The 26,525-nt window shown below is 43.9% G+C and overlaps 1 protein-coding gene across 1 annotated transcript in view; it reads left to right on the top strand.

Annotated features, from left to right (window-relative positions):
- Positions 1-26,525, top strand: part of SERGEF (secretion regulating guanine nucleotide exchange factor) — a 234,901-nt gene that overhangs the window by 16,083 nt on the left and 192,293 nt on the right. The window contains 3 exon segments of the mRNA XM_017672684.3: positions 667-780; positions 3,193-3,255; positions 6,908-7,066. Coding sequence (XP_017528173.3) covers positions 667-780; positions 3,193-3,255; positions 6,908-7,066 — 336 coding nt within the window.

The following is a 26,525-nucleotide window of genomic DNA, read 5'->3' as shown; positions in this document are numbered from 1 at the left end:
CACTTATGCATTTGTATGAGGTTCAGAACTTGGGTACATGAATTAGATCCAGTGGATATGAAAATAAAAGGCCATTCCACTGAAATAGTGGCTACTAAGAAGCTACCTTGCAGTCATAAATAAATACTTATTTGGCAATTAAGGAATCTTTAAATTTATCTTGGTCTAGTAGGAAAGGATCTGTGGTAGGTGTTAGGAGAGCTGAATCCTAGCATTTTCTAGACTACCAGCTCCCTGCATAATCTTGGACAAATCATATCCCTTCTTCAGGACCTTATCTAGTAAATGTGAGGATTGGACTTGATAGTCTTCAAGGTTCATTCCCACTTAGTCTGGAGTCTGAGTTGTCCTTTTAGGTTAATCATGAATAAGGTATCATTTGAGTAATTTGACTCTGGAGGGGTGTTCTGGATCTTTTTGAAAGGAGTTTTACAATATAGGAGTTTTCTTTAATGGTCTTAGATTACCCTGAAGACTAGACTTGTGCCTGGCTCAGTGGTAATCCCTATGACCAGGCCTAGGGCCCCTAGAAGCAATGTTTTTCCATAATATGCATGTTAACTGAGAATGAATTGGGAATCTTCTATAGCAGTGAGGTTCAGAGACCAATCTGTTCCTAAACCAGATAAGCATCTTCTCTTTTTTCTCTTCTGCTCCTTTGGGAAGGAAGTGGCATTGTGTTCCAGTGGGGGACTGGTTTGGCATCATCTGGACGGCGGTTGTGTCCTGGGCAGACTCTTCCACTGTTTTTCACTGCAAAGGAACCGAACAGAGTGACAGGTAAAGCCCGTATTTCTTCTAAGTGCTGTATTTATGCTTTGTCAGGAAGCAGAGACACAGGCATGCAAAAAATGGGTAAATGGAGTTTTGCTTTTGCTATTTCTTAATTCTTTCTGTTGGTTGGTCTATTAGTCATGTTAGGATTTGGGGGCCCAGTAAAGGTACCACTCTTCACTGTCAGTTTGGAACCCATTGAAGGGTAGATGCAAGTCTGATAGGTGGGATTAAAATGGTAGCTCTAGAACTGTTACAAGTTAGGTGGAAGACATGACTTAGGTGGTTGGAAATAATGTGTGTCAGTGGTGAACCTCTAAATTCTGAACCCCAGATTGAACTTGCCCACCAGGCAGTGGGGTAGTTGCATAGAGCCAGCCCTGCTAAGCTTAGTGCACAGCAGAGAGCACAAGGGGAGGCACCTTGTCTGCAGGCAGGTGTATTCCAGAGGGAACTCTGAAAGGACTGTGCCTCAGATACCCAGTTCCTTCTACAAGGAAAGCAAGAGTGAGTAAGAGTGGCCAGGAGTATGCCCATAGCAAAATCTTTCTCCAGGGGCACCAGGAGAGGTGGAAAGGAAGTGTTCTTCCCCCAGGTCTGTTGGTCAGTCTTTGTTGGTCAGAGGGTCTGTAGGGCTTTCTCATTTTCTCTCTTTCTCTCTGGGGCTCAGTTTCTCTCTCCCTTTCTCACAGCTCCTCTCTCCCTCTGCTCCATACTCTCTGTAGATAGCACTGTGCTCCATCTCCTCCTCTTCTGCCTTTCTTCCTCTCACACTCTCTTACTTCAGGACCTAGTTTACTGAGGGTCGACTGGAGACAAAACCTAGACAGGAAACCTCCTTTCTTCTAGCTCAGAACAAAGGAGGGAATTTTAAGAGTGGTAAGATGTGGGGAAAAAAGAGGGAAGGGAAAGCAGCAGTGGGTGTTGTACCAGAGAGTGGGGCCGTTCTGATTTTCCTGAGCCCTAAAGGCTCTCCTCCTCAGCTGCTGGTGGGGTCAGCCGCCCGAGGCCCACGTGGAGCTGGGGAGGGTGGGTACTTTTAGAGAAGAAGAAAGGGGCCCTGGCTGCCAGACAGGAGTCAGTCCACTTCGTATGACACTGAAAACAGGCATAATGTAAGTTGATACTTCCCACAGTTTTTCCTGCCCCACCAAGGTGATCATAGCTCCCTGGGCATATCCTGCTTTCTCATTCCTCTGTTCCTGCAGGCAAACTGGTACATCTGCCTTTTCCTTCCTGTACCCCCTGAGAAAATCTGGATAATTTCAGCCTTTTTAGTTAAGATGCCTCCTTCTTCTTGCCTCTATTGTATTTTCTTCATGTGCATGTATAGTATAGCACACTGAAGCATTATGAATTGTTTATGTGTTTTCCTACATGCCAAAGATGACGAGCTTTGTAAGGGTAGGAACTGTCTCTGTCTGTTTTAGCTCAGAATCTGTAACTAGAAGGATTCCGAAATATTTTTATTTGGTTTGTTTAAATGACCTACTTGGGATCTGCTTGGGACACAGCTTAGATTCAGAGTTGATTTGAGGAGGGTGGGTTTCGGTGAGACTTTAGAATGGCTCATCGATTTCCTGCCCTTAGAGTCTGTCACTGTTCATTCTCCTGTCACCCCATCACCACAGGTCCTGGAGGTGGAAACTTGCGTGGCTCTCCTCACGTGGCCACTAAGGGCCTAGTGCTTCCTCTGTGGGGAATGTGGTGGAAACATCTGCTTTGTCCCTTTGTCCCTTTGTCATTCCACAGGATACTTAAAGAATGGCAGGCATTTTATTAAGACACTAGTTAAATGAAGTGTCAGAAAAAAGAGTTACAAACTAAGACTATATCCCCACATGCTAGACCAGGTGACACAATGTAGCAGAGTTACTTTGGGGTTATTATACCTTGTCAGTGAGGACAGTGTAATTATGGGAGGAGGAGTGCTGGATTTGGAGATGCAAGGCTGGTTCAGATTCTAGTTCTGCTTGTTGTTAGGAGGCCTGGGTTAGTATTTCATTGCCTGCATGTGATAGCAGCTGAATGTATGAGATGTTATTGCTTCTAGGCCCACTCAGCGGACAGAGCTAGGGAATATACATGTACACACTGTTTATCTATGTCTGCTAGAAGCCATGAGTTGACTGATTTCTCCAGTTAAATCCAATATCACATGTTTGATTCTAGCCTTCTACCTTTTCCTATCTATGCCTTTCCTCCTCTCTGATGGTGAGAAATTTACTTATTTGTTCAATCTCCTGGTATGCAGCTAGTCTTCCTACTGTGCCAGCCATCTTCTTGGCCAGTGCCACTGACTCAGACCAGCCTGCATTGGCTCAGAGTTTTTCCCAGACCCTGGTAGTGCTGAGTCTTCTGCCCAGTTTGTTCTGTTATAAATATAATCTCAAAAGAAAAAAAACATTTTTTTTGTAGGTCTAGAGAATTCTAAAGCAGTGTGTGTTCTTGCTGGCTCAGATCACTCAGGTGCATTGACAGGTGGGTACCAGCTCTTTGAGTTTAACCTGCCATTCAGAATTATGTATGTTTTTGCCTCAAGACATGCTGTGGGATACAGAGGGAAGAGCATAGACTTTGGAGTCAGAATTCTGATGCCACCAGTGGTCTAATCTTAGGCAAGTTACCTTACTTTGCTGGGACTGTTTCCTTGACTGTAAAATACTTAGTGGGTAATTTTGAGAATTAAGTATGATAATATATGTAATGTTCTCACATGAAATGTAGGCTTACTTCCTTTCCTCTGAGTCTATACAGTAAGAGTGAGAATATCTCCCTCTCGGTAATTATAATTGTCAAGTCAGATAACCAACAGTAAATTTATATGTAACATCTTGTTATCTTATCCACCAGATCCATTTCAATGTCTAAAATAACTGTCTAAGCTCTCTAGCTATTTTGTTTAGCTGTTTAATCTCAAACTAACCTATTTTATCCACCTATATCTTTCAAATCCATATATCTTTCTTTTTGTATGCTCTCTTTGTGTATATCTTTATCTACTCTTTTCTTTAACTGTATATCTCTGTATCTTTCATCTTTGTGTCTTTCTGCCTAATCTATATATCCGTAGGTCTAAGTCTAGTTATGTATGTGTTTTATTGTCTACTTTATCTTTTTATATACTTCTTTAATTTACCTCCCTCTTCCACCTCTTTGATCTGTCCCTAACTCTCATCTTCTCTCTCTCTCACACTAAGTCTCTCTTTTTGCCTGTGTGTCCATTCATACATTTGGCACACCCAGCTGGTAACAGTATAAACTTTTTAGTGACAATGCAGTATGTTCTTTAAAGTGAAGGTTATCCCTTCCTGTTACCTCCTTCAAAGCCCAGTTTGCCCTGACCCCTGCTGGTAGAATGGAGACAATGGTCTGAGAGTTTTAATTTTGGTAAGACCTTTCAGAGTTGAATGCATTACATGTTTTAAACAAAGGGAAATAACTTTCATACATGGTGTTTTCAGTGTTTTATGTGGCTATTCAGATGGTGGCATGCATTCTTCAACATCAAGTTTGTAATGTAGTCCAACTGGAAGCTACATTATCCAGAATACAAGAGCCACATGTGAGAGTGTAAATACAAATTCTGAACTACAGACAATTTGTTATTTAGTGAGTTTAAAACAACCAACTAACAAAAGAAATACCTACTTTTAGCCTGTGCCTTGTGTTAGTTAGATTTATATGTATGTTAAAAGGGTTGAGTTGAAATGAATACCAACTATAAGGGACTTACCTGGGCATCTGGTCCCGCCTCTCCTTTTATAAAGGAAGGACTGGAGATCCTGAGGTGGGAAGTGACTAGTTCATGCCCCAGAGTCAGTGAGGGTTGGGAAAGGCTGGACGTTCTTTTCTGAGAATAAGAGTATACTAAAAGATATTTCTATTCTGTTCTGATTAATTTGAAATGGCTAGCATTACATAAACATAGTGATTCACTAATTGCTTGCTGATATCAGTTTCTTCAAAAAATCTTGTAATTCATAAAGTTATTTCATATGTGAAGCACTTTTATTATGGTGTTTTTAAAACACATGTTGAATTTCTGCTTTTTAAGAATAATTCATATCTAAAAAATTCACCCTTTACAAGTGTACAATTTGGTAATTTTTAGTATGTTCACAAAGTGAATTGGTTTTTGATATTTTGACAGTGAGTTAAAAAATTGCCAAGATTAATACCCATCTTTCCTGGTCTAGTTCAAACTGTTCCGCATTGGATTTGTTCAGTGCTCTCTAGAACTTCGCTCTGGAGTTGTAGGTTATGTAACTGTTTGACATTGCAGCAGAATTTAATTTTGCCTGCTGATGCAACAGTGTAATGATCCGCATGTGGAAGACAGTTTGTCTTTGCAAAAAGATGATTTAGACTTACTAAGATAAATGAAGGCCTATTATAGACACAGGCTCCTTGCCAGTGGTAGCTAACAAGTCCATTTAATGAGTTGACACTTTGCTGAGGGGCTTCTCTGCCCTCCTGTAAGGCATCCTTATACTTTACACATACTGGTGAAGTCCAGGGAGGTTGCCTTCTCTCTGGGCATACACCAAATTCACTTCATAAAACTGCAGAGTGTCAGTGCTGCAAGGTTACATGGATGACAAAAAGGCTCCACTCATTTACACTTCCTCATTTTAGACTTGATGAAACAGTTCCAGAATGTGAAATCATGTGCCCAATGTCAGAGGGTGATGGAGGAGCAGCTCTGGGACTTGAACTCTGAATCTTGGTCTGATGTCCTTTAACGATACTATTTGGCTTTTGATCATTTTTTGAGAATATACCAGACTGCCCTAGGGCAAGCAACACCGTAAAGCTTTGTTGGGAGGTCACAAAAGGTGGTGGAAGCAGAAGACCTTGCCTCTTCTAATCAAGACCCCTAAATCCCATTTGGGTCTTTATTAACCATGTGATCTTGAAAGTTATTTAACATTTCTGAGCCTTGATTAAATTACCTTCTAATAGAGTGCTGTCTAATAGATACATAATGTGGACCACATTTCAATAAGTAAAACGAAACAGAGGAATTCAGTTTAATAATATATTTTACTTACCCCAGATTATCCAAAATATTATTTCCTATCTGTAATCAATGTAAAATTATTAATGAGCTACAATTCTTTTTTATTTTTTTGCCCTAAGCCTTTGCAATCCATGGTCCTATTTTTGTCTTACAACACATCTCAGTTTGGACTAGCTGTGTTTCAAGTGTTCAGTAGCCACATGTGTGTACTGTGTGCTATATATATAGTACAGTGTAGAAGCTTAGAATGTTAGGGTTGGAAAAGTTGGTAGGGATCATCCAATGAGTCATAGACTATAGATTCACAGGCTGAATTGCAGCCCATGGCCCCATTTTGTTTGGCTTCTAGTAAAACATTTTTGAGCATGAATGCTTGTTAGGCAAGCACGTGCCCTCTGGTTTGCCACGATTGCCTACCTGTCTCACTTGTTACCCGTCTCATTGTCTGTGCTTCCAGACCAACCGCCTTCCAATTTTTAGCTGGTGAAACTAAGGCTTGGAGAGGAAGTGATTTGTCCAAGGTCAATAGCTGGGTAGCAGATCCAGGAATAGCAGCCTGAGTCACTTGACTCTGAATTTGCTCTCTCTCTGTTAAACTACAATGTCTGTCAGTTGCATCCCTGCCTGTATCACAAGACTACTGTGAGGTTCAGATGAGCTGAAGTACCATACAGATGTGATGTAGCAGCATTATATTTTCTCCTGGACAGGGCATGTACTGAAATAATCTTATGTTTAAGAAGTTTAAGCTTAAATAATATGTCTTTTAACCTGTTATTTTGAAAAGTGTATTTTTTTCCTGACAAAGGGCAATGCATATACTTTTTAAAATATAGAAATAAACATATATCTTGCACATGGTAGATATTGGATAAATACTTGTTGAATGAATTAATGAAAAATAAACTCACATTTGGCTTTGTTTGCTATTTACAGAATTTTTAAAAATCTTATATGTTACTATGTTACACTTGACTTTTGTATCTTGCTTTGCTCCACTTAACATTGTAGCATAAGAATTATTGTTTCTTTCAACTGACTCATGTTCTTTTCTGTCATTTTGGACTAATGTTCCTTTCTCTCTTTTGTTCCCCTTCTGTTTGTTTTAAGATGCAGGAGAGCTGTATGTTTGGGGAAGCAACAAGCATGGGCAACTGGCTTCCCAGGCTGCTTTCCTTCCTCTGCCCCAGAAAATAGAAGCACACTGTTTTCAGAATGAAAAGGTTACTGCCGTCTGGAGTGGGTGGACACACCTGGTTGCTCAGACAGGTGAGAGAGCAGCAGAGAATTTGTGGTTGGTAAGAGCGGCTGGGGGACAGCTGTCTAAACAGCTATGAATGCTCAGGTCTGAGTAGGTAGGTTTTTATGATGAAAAGCGCTAAGGCTTGGGAAGGGAAGTACCTGGTATCTACCTCTGTAATGAGCCAGATATGTGGCTTTTCCTCTCTGGATCACAGATTTGCACCAAAAAAAGGTAAGGCTGGGCCAGGTTCACCCCTTCTGGCCCTCAGAGCCCATTAGGATTTGTGAGGAGGAACCCATTGCAGCCAGTGTCCCCCAGGTGGCTGGGAGTTGTCTTTGCCTTGACATAGCTGAAGAGACGATTCTGTTCACATTTCCACCTGCATCTAAGTTAAGGGTCTCAGAAATTGTTAAGTTAAAGATCAAGATTGATGCAGGAGCATTATTTTGAAAGATAAGCTGGCATCGTATTTTGATTTAATTTTTTAAAGCTCTATTAGTTTTTTAATTTAAAATTTTATTAATCCTAACAAATACCTTTATATCAATTCAGACTCCTATATATTCCCTCAGATGTTACCTGTTCGTGCCCTGCCATCCAGCTTTTGGCATCCTTATCTTTCCTTGAGTCCTCATTTATCTCTCCTCTCTTCCTTAGGGCAGTTCTTCTTTCCTCGTCATCATATTCATGACTTTGTTCTTGGGGTTTGTTTTTTCCTGGCCTCTCCTCTCCTTTTCTCTGCCTTCCTAGAGCTCCTGCTGACTTATGCACAGTTTCCCAGACAGGTTGTTTATAATTCTTAAGATCTGTGGTCATGGCAAGGCCTTCTGGGCTTGGTACCTACACACAGATCTCTAGACTCCCAAATACCTAGTGACTGTTGTTCTTGTACTTTCTGTTTTTTTAGGGTTTTAGGTCAGCTTTAGTTACCCTGGGTAAGTCATACATACTACACATTTGAACACACATGTAGAGCCTTATGAGTATTTATATCTATGATGCTTCTAATTGGTCTTTTAAAATATTTCTCATGATCATTTTGGAACAGAGGCCTGTGCAACAAAGGTATTATATAATAAACTTTCCGTATTTACCACTTCAGAAGGTGCTGTAAGGAAAGTGTGTCTTCATTTGGAGCAAAATCGTGATTTTCCTCAAATAGGTTCAGACTGCTTAAAGACTGGGACCATCTACAGAAATTTTTCTTAAAGAGACTCACTGAACATGGGAGCTGCTTATTTGTATAATTGTTAATATCTGTCTTTTCCTCCAGTGGGCTCTGTGAGGGAAGGCACCATATTAGTCTTGTTCACTTTGTATCTCTGCCCCCCAGCAGAGAATGTATTCATTTCCTGCATTTAATTATTTCTAGTTAAAAGAGACTAAATACATTCAAATGCATATGGCTGAGGATTTCTGACCCCTTTCCTTGGCACTCACTGGCTCAGGAACAGAAGGCTTCATTTGGTGTGTTTCTTTGGATTCAAGAGTCCAACCAAATCAGTTATTTTTTTATTGGAAACCCACTAAGTCTTGGAGAAAAAGGAGGAAAGACATGAACCATGCCCTCCCACTAGAATGTGTAGACAGGCTTATGTCTCAGCATGTGGAGATGGAAGGCTACCATCCATCTGTCCATCCATCCATCATGCAAATGGTGAGGAACTGTTTATGTACCATGTATTGCACTAGGTATAAATCCTGCCCTCAAGAAGCCCACTGTACACTAAGGGAGACAGACCTGTTACCAAATTTCAGTACATTGTAGTATGAGATGTGCAACAATAGAGCTAAGTACAGCAGAGGTAGCATAGAAACTAGCAGTCATGTGAGTAATTGGGTGTTTACAGGTAGGTGTTTCATGGTTAGTCTTCAGAGAATTGCAGTGCAGTAAAATACACTTACTACCAAATGGTGGTGAGTTTGGTTGAGTCTGTCAGTAAACCCTTTAGCTAGTTAGGTAGCTGACAGATGAAAGACATGAAAATTCTGCTTCTTTGGGTCCAGCTCTGAGGCATTGCAACTGATGTTGATTTCCATGGCTGGGCCAACAGCCCAGCCATTGGGGTGGGAGGTTGGCACCCATGTCCCTGACACTGTCTGAGTCACCCCAGCTGCTCTAGAGCTCAGCTTCAGGTCTCCACCTCCACTTGAGAGTGTGATTTTTTGGTAATGTTTCAGCTGTTTAATTAACTTGTTAATTCAGATCTCTTGTTTATGTACTTTGTCACTTTCCCCTTTCTCCTGAGTCCAGAATGGTTATAAGCTGGGATGTTTGAGTGTCCTGGTTGTTGTACTGTATTTTGGTTAAGTGGGAGTCCTGCTATTTGGTTCACCAATTTTGTGTTCCTTTTAGCAGCTGTGGAAGCCTTTGCCCTGACCCAGTGTCATTGAGAAGAAACACCCAGAGCTTGCAGTTTAATCAGACTCAGCTGCTCATATTAGTGGGAACAAAATTTGCTCTCAGGGTCAGAAACAGCTCATTAGTGGAACAAGGAGTTATTTGACTCCATTTGTTTTACAAGCTCCAGAGTGAATTGTTCCCGGGGCCTGTGATACTGATGGTGTGATACTGATGAACAGAAGAGTTGATGCAGATTGACCACATACCTGTCCAGTAAGATGGGATGGGAAAGGGATGGGTTAGAATGAGTGGAAGGGAGTGGACTTGGCTTTTTTCCTTCTCCATAGTCCCTTTGTCTTGCCTGAGGGTGTCAGTCCTGGGCAAGTTCACCATAGATTTGGTGAGACTGAGAAATGACAATGGAACGTTTGTTCTTGGCGTAAAAGGTTTATACCTGGCTTTATTCTCCCAGTGGCAGGTCGAGCACTAGAATCAAGTCTTCATCCAGCAGTCTCAGTCTGTAATCCACCTCTGTCTCTGCCTCCGCCCAGAGCACTGGGCAGAGCTCTTTATCTAGTGACTTGTTCAATAACAGCTCATTGCCTACATGTGTGGAAGCAGTAGCCTAGCAGGAGGCCAGTTACATCATCAAATAGGTTAGGGTCAGAGGATCCTGGCCATAGGAACTTCTATTCTCCCCACATTCTAGACCAGTGGTTCTCAGCCACTGGCAGTTTTGTCACCCAGGGAACATTTGCAATGTCTGGAGACATACTTGGTTGGCACAGCTGGGGGTGCTACTAGCATGTTGTTGGTGGAGGCCAAGGATGCCACCAAACATGCTACACTGCAAGGGTGTGCCCCCAGCGACAGTTAAGTGCCCAGCCTGGACTGAGAAATGCTGCCCAAGCCCGGCATCTCCAGTGGTAGGAGCGTGGCTAGGGCAGTTCCCATGGTATCAGGATAACTTTAGTTCGTCTGTATGGGAATCTGGGATGCAGTCACCACCCTCCCCCTTCAGAAGTCTGGTGCCTGCCTGCAGTGTTTGCGGTGGAAAAATACTTCTCTCTGTTAGTCAGAGGCACTTGGAAAGGGTCCAAGAGAACCTGTTCTAATCTGGGAAAACTGGCAAAGATACCTGTGTCTCAGGCTGGTGGAGCTGCATTTTAGAAACCTTTCCCAAGCTGCTTAATGTCCCTGATCATTGTTCTCAGGAACTTCATGGGACTCCTGGGTGACTTTATCCAGGCTCAGTGACCTGCAGCTGTCTCATCTGAGATTCATGGTTTCCTGGCCTGTGGTGCTTCCAGTAAGAGCTGGTTGGCAGATCTGGGTGCCTTATTAGTTTGGTGACCTTGGTTAAATAAGTTGCTTTACCTGTCTAGACTTCAATTTCCTCATCTCTCAAACAGGATATTAAAACCTGCCTGCATTCTTCATAGGGCTGCTATGAGGTTCAAATGAATGAATCTGTGTGAAAGATCCCAACTAATTGTAAAATGCTGTACATACGTAAGTGAGGGGTGCCTGAGGTTGGGATATGTGAGTGTATTAAGGAGTTAGCAGATGCTTCTAGAAAGACTTTTGTTTCAGCAGAGTCTGTGCAGAGCTTGAGACTTCCCATCTTCTTCCCTGAAAACTCATAAGCTGGCCAGGGATGTGATGCTCCATATCCAATTCTGATGGGCAAATTTCCTAGTCTTTCACTTACATGCATCCAGCAAGTGGCTCTTTTATGTTATCAACAGTTTGATCTTCATGGCCTAATAGGTAATTTTCCTTATTAAAAATCTCTGATCATACTATTGTTCCTTCATGGTACACATCCCAATTTGCATTTGTATATATCTAGTTGTATTCTACTTTGTTTCACGTCTAGACTGTAATTTTCATGACAGCAGTGTCTGTTTTGTTCCTGGCTGTACCTCAGCACCTGGCACAGGCCTGGCACATAGATGTTAAGTGACTAACTGCTGAATAAATGAGTAAATGGCGAGGAAGAGAGAGAAACATGGGCTTTGAAGTCAGATAGGCCTAGGTTTGAATCTCATCTCTGTCAGCTTCCTGATTGTGTGGCTGTGGGCAGCTCCACCTCTCTCCATCTCCACTGTCACCACTGTAGTTCAGGTCACTGTCACCTCTTGCCTGGATCCTGCAGTGGTCTCTGATTGTTGTCCTTACCTTCCCACATGCACTCCCCTTTTCTCTCCAGTGTGCTCTCCATACCTCTGCTCGGAGGTCTTTTCAAACCCACTGTGTTACATTCCAAAGGCTTCCCATTGTTCTTTCAATAAAAACATAATCCTTAGTGGATACGAACATAATCCTGCAAGGCCCCTTGTGGTCTGCCTTCTGCCTGCCTTTCCAGTCCCATTTCTTACCATGTAGCTCTATCTCTAGCTGAGCTCTGCTTGAACTTTACTTGGTCCCTTCAATGCATCATGCATTTTCCACCATAGTGTATAGTGTATAGTATACAGTGCCTTTGCACCTGATGTTCCCTCTCTTTGGCACACTTATCCCTGCACTCCTCCTTCATTTTGACTAAGTTACATCCTTTTTTTTTTTTAGACCTCAACTTGGTCATCACTTCCTCAGGCTTTCCCTTGACATTCCTGACTAATCACTTTTCCTTTTTATCTGCTCTCATAGCAATACCACCTCTCCTTTGTGCTATTTTTTTTTCTGTAGGATTCTTTGACTAGTTCCCCCTCCCATTAAACTGTAAGCTCTATGAGGGCAGCAGCCATGCTTGTTTTGCTCAGCATTGTATCCTCAGTGCTCAGCAAAGTACTTGGCACATGTGAGATAGGTACTTAATACATGTCAGACAAACGAACAGACCTGACTCCTCTGAACTTAGTTCCTCATTAGGAAAATGGGAAATATTGCTGACCTTGTATGAGCATTCAATGAAATGATGTATTAAAGCTTCCAGCATCCAGCACAGGGCTGAGCTTGTGTCAGTTCAGGACATATTAGCTTCCTCTGGCATGGAAAACTGTGGAAGTCAGATGCCCCATATCTTCTCTGTCCAGCAGAGGTCTCTGTAGGGCTGGATAGGAATGTTTCTGGATAGGTAATTGGTTGATTCAAGACTCTTCTGGACAGTGCAGGAAAGATCACTGCTTACAAATGCTAAGTGCTGGTTGCTGGTGATTTATTATTTTATTTGAATATCGAGGGGAATGATTTACACAAGATCCAGACATCATGGAGTTGGTCAGAATGTCTAGAGTCCAGTTGCTTTCAGGACACTGGAAGTTTTTCCTGAGCCGTGCAGGATCCCAAAGTAGCCTTGTGGTCTTAGAAAGGCTGTGGATTGAAAAAGTGGGCCCAAATACAGAGGTCTTGACAGTCTTCACTTTCTTCAGTGTTACCTAAGAAAGTCCTGGAGTCTAAAGTTTTAGAGAATCAGAGATGGAAGAAGAAACTTCCTCATGTTGCAAATGTGAGAACTGAAATGAAGAAAGAGACTGACTTTATGGCCGCATTTAACTAGAAATCCAATTCTACATTTCTGTAAATTTTTTTCCCTCCGCGTTCTTGGTTTTAGTTGAGATATTTCTTATTCTTTTGTTTTTCTAAAGTGGGAGAATTGCATGGCACATGAGGAAGAAACCAACTCTTAGCCCTCTTCTTTCTTCAAGTGTCACAGACCAAGAAATATTTTACTGCACTGATGTCTAAGCATTAGTGAAATCCAAACCCATCCATCGATTCACACTAAACTAAGTTTATAAATATACCTAATGCTGATTTTTCTGTTTTGGGGCCAAGATCCTTTCTAGAGTAGGGTGACAGTGTATATTACTCCATGTTTCCTGGGACCATATATCATGAAACCTCAACTGAGTTCAGGGAGATTCTGACCTCATGGGCTCTAGTTAAAGCAGGTGCTTTAGATCTTTAAAAACCCAATGGTTGAAAGTCAAATGGAGCCCAAAGGACTATTTTGAAATGAATAGTTTTTGCTTGTTATTAGAGTCATTAGTGTTTATCACAGAATTCTTAGAATGTCAGGAATGGATGAGAACTTGGGCTTATCTGGCCAGGCTCCCTCAGTTCAGAGATAGGGAAACCGAGGCCTGCCAACGGGGAAGCACAGGGCATGAGTGAAGGAACTAGGACAGAGTTCAGGTCTCCTGGTTCCCAGCCCAGTGCTCTTCCTACTTGTCACGTTCTTTCCAGAGGTGATGAGGAAGTGTGGATGACTTAACTAATCAAACCCAGGGACCTGAACTAGGAATACTAGTCCTTCTCTACATGTAGTTCTGCTCCAAGAAAACACTGATTCTTACCTGAATTGTGTAGCCATAGATTCCCTTAATGGCTTTGTGCCCAGAATAGAAACTGGAGATGGTGCCCCAGGGGTGAGGGTCCGGAGGCCAGTCCAGGATTCATAGAAGCAGCTGCATTTCCATTTATGAGAATACCACAGCAATCCTACCTCTCATGGGCCACTTTTATCACTATAAGGTGCTTTCACATGCATTTTCTCATGTGAAGTTGGCAAGATGGGGGTTATTAGACCTGCTTCACAGACAAGTCCCTAACTGGTTAACTGCTTCACCCTTGTTTACATAGACGGGCAGAGCAAAAACTGGAACCTGGTCTTTTGTCCCCACGCCTGCTACTCAAATACCAAGTTGTACGTATCTCAGAAAGCTCTAACTCATTAAGTAAACTTTTACTCTTCAAAGAAGCATCTTCCTCCAACTTTTGCCAGTGATTCTCCCAAGCAATAAGGAAGGACATTCTTAGTTCCCCTTCATCCTTCAGCAGGTGTTTGTGGAATGCTTACCTATATGTACAGAACACTATGCTACAGAATACAAGGGGCTATCAAATTTAGAAGTACCTTCAGGAAGCTTATAGTTGGATGAACAAATGAAATATTTAGCAGAAGAATAAAAAAAATGTTGTCAAAGAGCCAGAGGGTAGCCCAGACACCGAAGACTCCAGGGCTTTGGGGGAAGGAGAGGTCACTGTGGTCAAGGGTGGTAGGGAAAGGTGTAAAATCCTTTAGGAAGGTCACATTGTAATGGGTGGAGAGTTTGGGACTTGATTCTATTGCTTTCTTTTTGTGTTCTGGCACACCGGACAATTCTCTGGTCTCCTTTTTCCCATCTGGGCAATAGGAGGTTGTGGATGTAGTGATCTCGAAGGGCCATTCCAGCTCTGAAATTCCATCCTATAGAAAGATAAAACTGGCCTAAGGAAATAATTATGGATGTGCTAGAAGATTAAGTATAATGAAATTCATTGCAGCCTAACTTATAATGATAAGAAATGCGTGGAAACAAATGAAATTGTAGGAGGATTGATGAAATAAATTGTGGTACAAGTGTATGTTGGAATATATAGCCATTAAAAAGAATGTTTTAGAAGGATATTTAATGACAGGGGAATATGTTCATCATGTTGGAAGTAGAAAGAGTAGATTACAATAAGTTACTATAGTATAACTTCTAATTTTTTTAAATAAGATGTTTCCATAGAAAAAACTAGAAGGAAATATGCCAGAATATTATATTATCTCTGATTGGTGGGATTATGAGTGAATTTTATTTTCTTTTATATTTCTGTGCTGATATGTAATTTGCAGTCTGATTATACCCTCCGTAAATGTTAATGAATAAAATTTCTTGCCCCTTAGTGGGAACCAGCCCCTTTGCCACCCATTCCTGCGTGTATGTCCTTCACAAGTCATTTCCACCGACTTCAGTTGAGAGGTTGCATGGAAGAGAGGCAAGAGATTCTAGAAGGAGGCAGGAAAGTGAGGATCTAATTTTGGCTCAGTCATGAGTCAGCTTTGTGACCTTGGGCAAGTTCTTTCTGACCATCCCTGAGCCTTGGTTTCCTCATCTGAAGAGGAGAGTTAGAGGTCACAAAAGGTTCTTTGAGCTCCAAGAAGTACTTGTTCCTAAAGATGGGGAATTTCTGCACTGCCGTGGAACTTGCTTGGAGGCCTCACTAGTTCCTTAAGCCCCGTGTCCTTGCTTTCTTTCCTGTTACTCTATACCTGGTGCAAGCCAGTTTCTCCTCTTCAGAGTCAGGGCAGGATTGGATAATTACTGCGAGGGCTTGGAGCTGGGAGAGTGTAGTGACTGCACTAAATCACTAGAGGGAAGCATTGCGATTCCCCCTTTCCCACTATCCTCCGCACTGCTGGTGAAGAGCTCTGATTTGCCTTGATTTGGTTTCAAATTCTAGAATTTTAGAATTAAAAAGACTTTGAAGATTATCCAGTAGAACCCCATTATGCTGCAGATGTGAGAATAATAGAGGCCAGAAAAGGCAAGTGACCTACTTAAAGTCATGCAGTGTTTTCTTAGGGTCTGCGCCATAGGTTTTAGAAGAAGGCTGTGGATAGAACCAGAGTGTGGCCAGTGGGGTCCACAGGGTGGACAGTTCCCCTGATTTCACAGGACCATTACTGAGCATCTCTGGTCAGGTGCTGGAGATAGAGAAAAAGGTAAACCTCTACCCTGAGGAGCTTGTGTCTAGTGGGGGAAGCACATGCAGAAGACACATGATGCTACCCCATTGTGTCTTCCTCACCCTTGGTGGCCTGCCTCGTCTAGGACCCAGGCTGTGGTGGTGGCTTAGAGGCTGGTTTGTGAAGACCTGCAGATGTCCTTGTGAATGATACCCTCCAAGGTTAGGAGTTATGACGACACCCACCTTCCATTTACTTCCTGTGAATTTCTGTGAGCAGTACTCACATGTTCACATGTACTGTCTTAGCGTCTCTTGAGGTTTATGAGGAATCCTGACAGTTTGTTTCTCAGCTTCCAAAGGCTTTGTTTCCTTGGCTCTGGGCTACCTTATTTTTTGTTTCCAGGGTGCCCACCACCTGTAAGCATTGTGGGAAAGTGGGGTTGTGTGCTGGCCTGAGAGCCAGGCAGCTAAGTGACCTCGGGTAAGTTACTTTCTCTTATTGGGTAGGGAGGTCAGCTCCCAGCTGCAGTGTGTCATCTCTGCTAGAGAGATGGAGTTGTGGTGTTAGTTTTGGTCTTGTGTTTGGCAATGAATACCCATCGATCTGTGGTCCAGAGAAGTGCAGTTTGTGTCCAGCTGAAGCAGAAGCAAGATTTACCCTTTGAAGTAGTTGCATTTGAATAGGGGTATGTGGAGGCCCTGGCCAAAGCCAAGTTCAACTGTATCTGGAGCGCCACCAGATGGCAGCAGTGGGCAGGCAGACAGTCTTGTGGGTGAGGCAGGTAGGGCCAGAGTCAGAATTAGCAAGGTCAAGGCTGAAAGGATCTACCCCCCTCCCCAGGTCACCCAGGCCTCCCCCTCTTTTTATGGATGGGAGAACTCAGGTTCAGAGAGGGAGAGGGGAGCTCACCATGAGTTACTACCTGATTATCTCCTCTATCCAGCTGCCTCACAGGGGCTGGGCCCTGGACAGTGAGCCAGAGGTGAGAAGGGAAGGGGCAGCAGTTAGCTGTGGGCCTTGATCCTGGCTGCTTCTCCTCTGGTGCTAATGATTTCTACCCTCCCACCTACAATAAGGGCAATGTCTGGAGTCTTTTCTGCTCCCTCCTGTCTGCCCAGTTCTCCTCAGGGTTGGGGCCCTCCCATCAGGCTATACTCTGATGGGTCTTCATCCAGGGCCGCCTTCCAACCCCCATACCTAACAGATGGGCAGGCCAAGTGCCTTGCCAGAGGCATACTGCAGTAAGACCCAAGTTAGTTGAATTTTTAAAAAGTTTTTTTTAAGTTACCAGGGAGTTCAGAGTAGGGTGGGGAACCAATCTTTGCCAAGCACTTACCATGTACTTTATGCTGGCCTGGTGTTGCCACTTACATACTCCTCAGCGCCCTGTGAGGTAGGGGTCATTTCTCTTGAACTCCATGGAGGAAGTTGAGGCTCAGAGAGGCTGAGTGGCTGTCTAAAGTAACACAGCTAGTTAGGCAAAGCAGACTCTTGAACTGTACTCCACTTGGTGTCAGAGGTCACATTCTTTTCATTTCAACATGCTACCCTACCCCCCCTGCATCCCCTACCCCAAAGTGACTGCACTGGAAATATCACTGGTAACTGACTCCCAGGCTTTAGAGCAGGGAGAAATAAACGTTTTTCTCTCTTTCCTGGAATGGTGGTGGTGATTGCAGGAGGAGGCCTTATAAGCAGTACAGGGCAGGCATTATGGAGTTGTGCGGAGGTGGTGTACAGCCTTCTGAGGGGAGGTTGAGTACCTTCCTCTCTGTGCCTGTGCATGGGCGTTCCCTCTGCCAGGAGTGCTCGTATCTCTGATTCCCATGACACTATTGCCACATTTCCAGCATTTTCTGTCATAGAGGCCCTCCCTGTCCACCTCATTGCAGGTAGCCACTACTATCCCTCAAGCACACTATTCCCTGCCCTGCTTTATTTTTCACTATAGCAGTTTTTACTGCCTGAAACCATAGTGTTGTTATTTGCAGGCCCCAAGGGGTTAGGGCCTCGGGCTGTTTCATTCCCCGCTGGGTGGCCCCTGGCACAGAGGAAAGGCCTGCGAGTGTTAATGGTGGGGAATGGCTGCAGCTCCTGGATGTAGAGGCTGTGCCCTGGACAACGGCTGTGCTCAGGAGACCAGTCTGTGGCCCTCCCTCTTCCCACCTTCTTGGAGAAGCCCAGGGCCAGAGAGCCTCAGCAACCTTAAGTGATGGCAGTGCTGGTGCCCCAGGGTTTTCGGGCCAGCTTTGCCCCTGCATGGCTGCAAGGCCCTGCCTTGGGTGCTCTGCTTCCCCATGTGTCCATGGTGGAGATCGGGGAGCATCAGCCATGCTGCGAGCTCACCAGATGGTTCTGGGAAGGGCTCAGAGGTCCATGGCAGAGGGCCCAGTTTCCATTCAAGGAACCTTCCTCTTTTGCTAGTGGGGATTGATTTGCTCCAGGAGCACTCTAAAAATGAGCATTAAGTGACCAGTTTGTAATTTCGCCATCATTTTTAGGTTCTTGACGGATGGCATAGTTCTTGCCCTTTCTCAGTGGGGGAGGCCTTGCCTGTCTCAGGGGAGCTCTCAATAATCATAGTGACAGCCAGTGCTTCCAGGTGCTCTTGGAGATGTGCCAAGGTGAAAGTAGCCAATTTTGAGGAATCTTGGATCAGCTTTTTTCTAATCTGAGAGTGACTTTTTACCTTAGGAGGAAATCTGATGTGGCCAAAAGAGCCCTAAAGAGCTAGGTTCAAGTTCCAAGTTGCTGCTTGTTGGCTGAATGATCTTGGGAAAGTCATTTAACCTCTTTGGACCTGACTTTCCATATCTGCTAAATAAGAACCATAACCCTTAATTTGTCTGCCTCATGGGCTTATGTCATTTACTCAGTCCTTCTTTTTGTCTTCATTTACTCAGTAAATATTTGTTGAATAGGTAGAGAGGAGGGAAGGGCCTTGCAGGTAGAAGAAATATGGGAAACAAAGGGGTAGAAGTGGGAAGCGCACCCTGGCTAGTTTGCTTATCATGAGGCCAGATAGAATCAGAGGACTGGAGCCATCCAAGTGTAATAGGCATGGGTCCTTATTCAGACTTCACTGTGTGGGCAGTGGAGGGAGCAGCTGAAGTCTCTATTTGGAGCTGTGATAAACATGAACAATGAAGGAAAGGCCCTGCCTGCCTCAAGGTGGCTTTTAAAGGCTCCCTTATAAAGGAGGAGGCCTCATGCATGCTTTCTGCTTTAGGGCTCATCTCTGGGGCTGATTTTTAGATACTTTGGATAGTCAGGGGGACCCTCTCCCCCATGAGCCAGATGACTGGTAGAATGGACAAGTTTGGTAGGGACTGGAGTTGTCTGGTTCATTGGTCTGCCCTCTGGGGAGCTGTCTCAGGCCTCTGGAAGATCATTTAGGAAGCCATCATGTTGCCTTCTGTCTGGAAGTGTTTCTTAAGGGCCTAATGATGAGCAGCTTTGAGGCTTCTCGCACACCTCCCCAAGGAGAGGAGGTGTGTGGAGAAGGGCTACTCACATTTATAAAGGAGGCACCATGTGCCAACCCTCTTGCCAGGGCTTTACAAAATCATCTATTTAATCCTTACACAAAGTTTGCCGAGTAAGGCTCACTCCCATTTTACGTGTGAGGAAACTGAAGGGAGCTCAAGAGACATGGGCTCACCCCACCTGGTCCTGCGGCCTCACTGTGCTCAGTGTGACGTGCAGGTCAGCAGCCTCACCTTTCAACCTGAGGGTGTGGTGAGGACCAAGTAAGGTCCCGGTGTGAACGTACTCTGTAAATTGGACATTAATCTGTGTCAGTAGTACTACTGCTTCCCGGTGACATTACTTGAGATTTGCTTGAATCTTTCTGCCTGGATGATACAAGGTTCTAACCTTTGGTTTTTCCTTTTGTTCACATTCCTCTGGCCAGCCCCAGAGACAGTGGCTCCACTCACCACTGCTCTCCTTTAAGCCCACAAATATTAAGGTATTGTGCTTGTTTATTTTTTTTAAATTAACACTATAGTACAAAATATCAAAGTAAGCTTACTTTTTTGCCATTTTAGTGAAAACAATAATAAGTCATGAAATGTTAATGCTAGATGGGGCTTATCTCACTCTTGAAATTTAAGAAAACAGAAGCCCAGGAATATGGCTCCACAGCTACTGGATGCAGAGGCAGGGTTAGAACCCAGTGGGTCCCTTGCCTGGGACTCCGCTGCCCCACATCGCCCCTCTGAAGAGAGACTTCAAGTGTGCTGTCTCCTTTATGGAGGAAAAATCCAGTTTAATAAATTGCATTACACCAGCCCCTTTATGTAACAGGGCTGTTTCCGGGTCCTGACAGATGGTCCGGAGTAACAGTGCTTTGCTGATTTGGTTGAAGCTGATCCTATGAAAGGAAAAATCCTGTGTAGCAGGTGCCTTTCTCAGTCCCTGGCCATGGAAAAGTCAGCCTCTCCAAGGAAGACACTGTAGCTCTGGCACCTCCCGTCTCTGGCATGAGTAGAGGTGAATACCATGGGAGGTAGTCTTAAACCTTGTCAGGTTTTCACAAAAGGTGACATTGGTAACTTGGGGTTTCTTGGCAGGTGGGGTGCTGGTAAAGAGTGTTTCTTCTGGTGCCTGAGGGACAGATGGGAACAGGGAGCAGAGTGGGAGGGGAATTAGCAGCTCTGGAAGGCAAAGACAGGCTGTCCCCCATGAATCTGGCCTGCTGGCCCTTTCCACCATGAGGCCATGTACCTCGAGATGAGCAATTTGAATATAACTGCCCTGCTTGTCACACCACCCAGCAGCCTTGACAGTGGATTTTGATTCCAAGCCTTCTCCAGCCCCTTACATTAAAATGACGGTGTTTCAAGTGTCCTGAGTATCTTCCCTTTGTTGATGGGCGCTTACTCATAACGGGTCCTCTTCAGTGGCCTCCTTTGGCAATGCTTGTTACTGCCACTGCTTGATGCAAGTGACAAATCCCCAAACTGTTGATAGTGGGACGGGTGTCACTTCCATGACTCTTCCTGACCTTGTCCTGCTTGCAGGGTCCTCACATGCAGGGGAGGCAGAGTGCTCCCCTGTCTGCGAGTGCAGCTCTATTGGGATCCCGCCTCTCATGAGGAATCTGGGGGAGTTTCCCAGGGGTGGGGTTCAGAGGAAATTTGAGAGGCCCCATCCCAAGTCATGTCCCAAGACTTTCTCACTGCATGACTACAGACTGGCATCTCAGGATAGGCTCCCTCCCCTCCTTGCTCCTTCCCTTGGGAGAATTATTTGCCTACTGAGATTGGAGGCAGTCTTCATCTCCTGTTTGAAGATCATAATCTGGGCCTCCCATTAACTGAAAGCCAGTTTGTCTTTGGAAGCCAAGGATGCAGAGAGTATTTCTGCGGGGTTGTGGGATCTCTTGGGGTTTCAGAGATGGGACATGGGCTTCCTAACATAACAATTTCAATACGGTGAGCTTTGCAGGATTTGCTGGCCCCAGTTTTTGGTTTGTCTCTGTCTTGGGGCTCCTGCAGGGCCTCGGAGAAGTCTGCAGGGGGCGCTGTGTTCCCAGCTTGGTGCTGGGATATTATGGAAGTAACTCAAGCATTCCTCTCTGCAGGCCCAGGCTTGCTCAGAACTGCGGCTTTCCCTCTGCTGTGCTGAATCTCCCAAGTCTAATTCCCAGCTTCAGCCTCCAACTCGGGTACTATGAGTCATCATCATCAGTGGAAAATGTGGCCTCACCAACAGCTGGGTGCAGTGTTTGGCCTTTTTCTCCTTCTCTTTCTGTAACTTCACCTCTAGATGGAAATTGCTGACGATCTTTTGCAGTTGACAGTAAGTGAAGGTGAAGTCTAAGGCTAAGGATGGCAGTTCTAGACAGAGAGAGAGCCCTGAGGAGATATGGGTAAGGGTGTGTGTCTCCATTACCCAGCCTTGGGCCTTCCAAAAAGCTATCCCAGGGAGCCAGGCAGTGAGGGACCGTGTGGACCTCACCTGTCTGTTATTCCCTGCCAAGGAGCCCAGGAATCCTTTGGTAGTCATCTGGTGCAGGCAGCAATGGAAGCTTTGAGAGGTTGACTGGTCCTTCCCTAAGGAGCTGTGGACAGGATATACTAGAAATCAGGGTGCCCTGGGTTCTAGTATTGCTTTGCTTCTAACTCACTATTAGAGTTTGGGTAGGTGTCACTCTCTTTACTGGGCCTCACTTTTCCCAGCTAGAAGCAGATGGCTGGGTTGGAGTGCTCTGAGTTGTTGTGATCATCTGTTGAGTCTGAATTGAATAAAGAATTTTGAGCCTTGTTCTCATAATCATCTTGAACATCTGAAACCTATAGTTATTGCACAAGGTAAACAGTGCTTACTGCATAAAGAGAATCACTTAGGTGTGATTCCTACCATCTAAGAACTCAGTCTGTCTTCTTCCTTTCCTCTCCCCATGAGGCAGTAGACAGAGTCTAATGGGAAGCAGGAAGCTGGAATTTTGGTTCTGGCTCTACCAAAATGCACTGAGTGTCCTTGGGCAAATTATTCCCCTCCTTTAGCTTCATTTTCATTTTCTCTAAAATCAAGGGATTAGATTCACTTCTTGACTTCGACCCCCCCCCCAACCCTGCCCTGTTTTCCTCCTCCCACCCGCCTCTTGAGCCTCCTGCTAGCTTTTCTGCAGGGTGTGATTCTTAGCTGCAGAAGCCCTGGGGTATAGTTTTCCTTCTTGCTGGGAGGGAGAGAAGCAAGATTATTTTTTTAATTACGCAGCCAAGATTAGGCAGCAATCTACATTTTAAAGTGTTATTAATACGAGTCTAAAAGTGTGCAAAGAAGCTTTGGAGTTTGAATATGAAATGAGTTGAGAAACATCTGCCGAGTCACTGGCCTCAATCAGCGATTTTTCTCTGGGTGATGAGTGACTGTTGGTTGTGACTAGCAGCCTGATGTGCTGCTGGGTCCCTGGGGGAGCAGGAAACCCAAGCGTTCAGCCAGAGCGACATCTCAGAGCAGGGCTCGTGGTCCAGCCTCTTGTGCTGGTTCTTTGCAAACTAGCTTTCAGAAAGAGTGACAGTCATGGTATTGCTAGCACCCCTCTGTAGAATTTGCAAACTGCTTTCATGTTATTGTCTCCTTTACTTTTTTGTCATAGTCCTGAGAGGGAGGTAGAGCAGGTTTCAGTGCCCTGGCATAACTTGGCTGAGATCTCTTAGATTTAAGATTCTCTTTCAAAGGTGGGGTGCTGTAGAGGAAAAACTACAGACAGGAAGTCGTATACCTCCCCTGCACCCCCGCTTTGTCTGTCCCCTTTCCCTACTTTATATTCTCTATAGCCTTTAAAGTCATTTGCCAGGGGATGTGTTTTATGTGTCAGTTCTGTTGTATTAGTCAGTTGTCTGTCTTTCCCCTAATAGAATGTAAGCTCCATGAAAGAAAGGAATTTTGTCTGTTTTGTTCACTGCTCTGGCCCCTAGCCCCTGAGACAGGACCTGGCATATACAGGCATACCGAAGAGATATTTCAGGTTCAGTTTCAGACTGCCACAGTAAAGCAAATACATCAATAAAGCCAGTCAGGTGAATTTGTGGTTTCCCAGTGCATGTGAAAGTTATGTTTATAGTATACTGTAGTTTATTAAGTGTAATGGTATTATATCTTAAAAAAACCATGCATACCTTAATTAAAAAACACTTCATTGTTAAAAATTTTAACCATCATCTGAATTTTTAGTGAGTCATAATCACTCATCACAGATCACTATAACAAATATAATAATAATGAAAAAGTTTGGGATATTGTGAGAATGTAACACAGAGACAGGAAGTGAGCAAATGCTGCTGGAAAAATGGCATGAATAGACTTGCTTAATGCAAGGTTGCCACAAACCTTGAGTTTCTAAAAAACATCTGCAAAGCACAGCAAAGCTAAGTGCAATAAAATGCAATATGCCTGTAGAAAGTGCTCAGTAATGATTTGTGGAATATTGTGAATATCTGGCTCTGCTTCTCAGTCTGTGCGCCTTGGGAGAGTTATTTATTTTGCTCAGTTTTGCTTTTCTTTGGAGAGTTGGGGTGGTCTCTGATATCTTTGGTGGCATATAAAAATTCATGGTAAGAGTGATGCCTGTAAGTCTTTCTTCTTTCAGCAAACACTGAACGCCTGCTCTGGGTCAGGCCCTGCACTAGCTGCTGTCAGGCATACAGAGAGAGTAAGAAAAAATCGATGTTTGTCACCCTCAGAGGATGTGATGATTAATTTAATGCTTTAACTTGACTGGGCAATGGGGTGCCTAGATATTTGGTAAACATTCGGAGTATTTCTGTGAGGGTGATTAACATTTACATCAGTCAACTGAGTAAAACAGATTGCCCTCCGTAATGTGGGAGGCCTCATCCAATCACTTGAAGGCTTATATAGAACAGAAGGCTGACTCTTCCCCAAATTAGAGAATTCTCCTGCCTGATGGCCTTCTAACTGGAACATTTGCTCTTCCTGCTTGACAACCTTTTAACTGAGACATGGGCTCTGCAAATTTTGGACTTGCCAGCCTTCATAATTATGTGAGCCAATTCCTTATGCATTTGTCTATATAGATCCTATTCATTCTGTTTCTCTGGGGAAATTTGACTAGTATAGAGAAAACAAAAGGCATGTTGTCAAATAATCTTACATTTGACGAAGTACAATAAAATGCAGTGTGCATGTAGAAAGTGCTCTTGGAACAGAGGTACCATCATTATGCCAGTGGCTCATTAAGGGAGAAATGATTTGTTCTGACTAGGGGATGATAAGATGCTTTAGGGAGGCAGTGATGTTTGAGCCAGGCTTGGAGGGTGAGAAGAAGTTCTGTAGGTGGAACAGGTAGGCCCACCAGCATTATGGCTAACATGCATTGTGGGGTGGGGCACAGCATGACTCCACTCCCCAAGAGGGAGAAAGTGGAGTGTGCCCTGGACAAAGGGCAGCCATCCATCCAATACTGCGAGAACATAGGTATTTGGAGGGAGGGTCTGCATAGAAGGCCAGGGTATTGCTAAACAAAATAGGGCTGGGGCTTCCTGAGGTGCACTCACTTGGCTGGGGAGAAGAACCCATTCCTTCCTGCTTTTGTTTGGGAAGCCCCAACCCTGCGTGGTACAGATAGTCCTGCAACTGATCTAGGAGCCCCTCAGGGCGCAGTCTGTCTTGACTTCTATCACCAGTGTCCTCAATTTGACAGCTAATAAAGTCAGTGGTGAAAATGGAGTAGTCATGTGGATTGCCTGGCATGTTTTGGGACTCTGATCTTTGCCATATAGACCAAAGATGAAGCTCACTTGGTCACTCACTGGCTAGGCTCTCTCTGTGCCCATAGCCCACACGTGACCCTGAACAACTTCCAGAAGTCCTTGAAAATGTTTACTTTTGAAGAGGCAGGGTGACCCTGTGAAAAGAGGTGGTCCTCTGCAACTAGTGACTGGGGACACCAACTCTGGTGCCAGGCTGGTGGGTTTTATCCAGCCGAGCTCTGCCACTGACAACTGGGGGACTCTGAGCCTGAGACCCATCCTCTCTTTATGCTTTAATTTCCTTGCCTGTAATTTGAGGATTATAATAATAACTACTCATGGGGTGTTTTTGTGGACTAGCCATATAAAGAGTTTAGTATGAAATAAATGCCCTCAAAATATTAGCTGTTATTACTATTATTATTGCTGCTTTGCCACTCACTAGCTGTGTGATCTTGAGCAAATCGATTTGCTTCTGTGATCTGTTTCTTTATCTGTAAAATGGGGTTCGTACCAATCATTAAGGATTGATTAACTTATGAAGCTTTAATGGCAGTGCCTGACACAGAACTTTACACAGAATCAACTCTCAATAAGTAAATTCTCCCCAGTCTCTGACCTTTTTCTTCAGTCTCTTTGCAGTCTGCAGCTTCTCCCTGTTTTAGATGGGCAGTCCATGGTTGGCCATTTTCTTCCCATATTAATGTTTAAACAATTCCAAACCTTTTATTGTATGATATTGTTCATAATATGATTTGGAGACTAGGGAAATTTTACTAAGAAATAATAGGATATGAAGTCAATCCTAGTCTTTGTTTAAATTGTTAACTATGTGCGAGGTCTTTGATATTAAAGTAGATGTTTTACTTTAGGACATTGGTCAGACTAAATATTCCAAAGGTGCCAGTAAAGTTAGACTGTACACCATTCATTTGACACTGAAGTTTTTTAGACATTATTATTGGTTTAGGTCAGGGAGATGTCTCAGAGATCATCTATTCAGCCTTTTCTTTGTATGGGCAGGAAAACTAAAGAAGGGATCTGTTCAAGGTCATGGAGCCTAGAAGAGAAGCCAGGATTAGGATCCAGGTCTTCTGAGTCATAGGTTTAAAACTTCCTCTCTTCTCCACCTAATCTTGTTCCATCTCTTTTCTCCACTGCTCTCTTCTTTTTTCCTAGTTTTAATTTATTTGCATCATGCAGCACTCTAGAGACCTCTGATGTAACAGGTACTATGCTCGAATCTTATGAAAATCCATAATCCCATAATGGAGCCTTCTGTGTTCTTCCCTTTCTTTGATTATCAGTAGAGGCATTGACCCTAAGACCTTGGTAGATGGGAGCGTCAGAGAAGATTTGACAAATTGGTGGATACTGGGGGTGGAACTCGATAAAGCTGTGGTGTTCACCTTGGAAGAATAATAGTACTAGTGACTAACAATGACTATTAAGTGTCTGTCATGCACTTTATG

This window comes from Manis javanica, chromosome 11, assembly GCF_040802235.1.
Source record: "Manis javanica isolate MJ-LG chromosome 11, MJ_LKY, whole genome shotgun sequence".
NCBI classification, from domain to species: Eukaryota; Metazoa; Chordata; class Mammalia; order Pholidota; family Manidae; genus Manis; species Manis javanica.
This window is presented reverse-complemented; position numbering and strand designations above follow the sequence as displayed.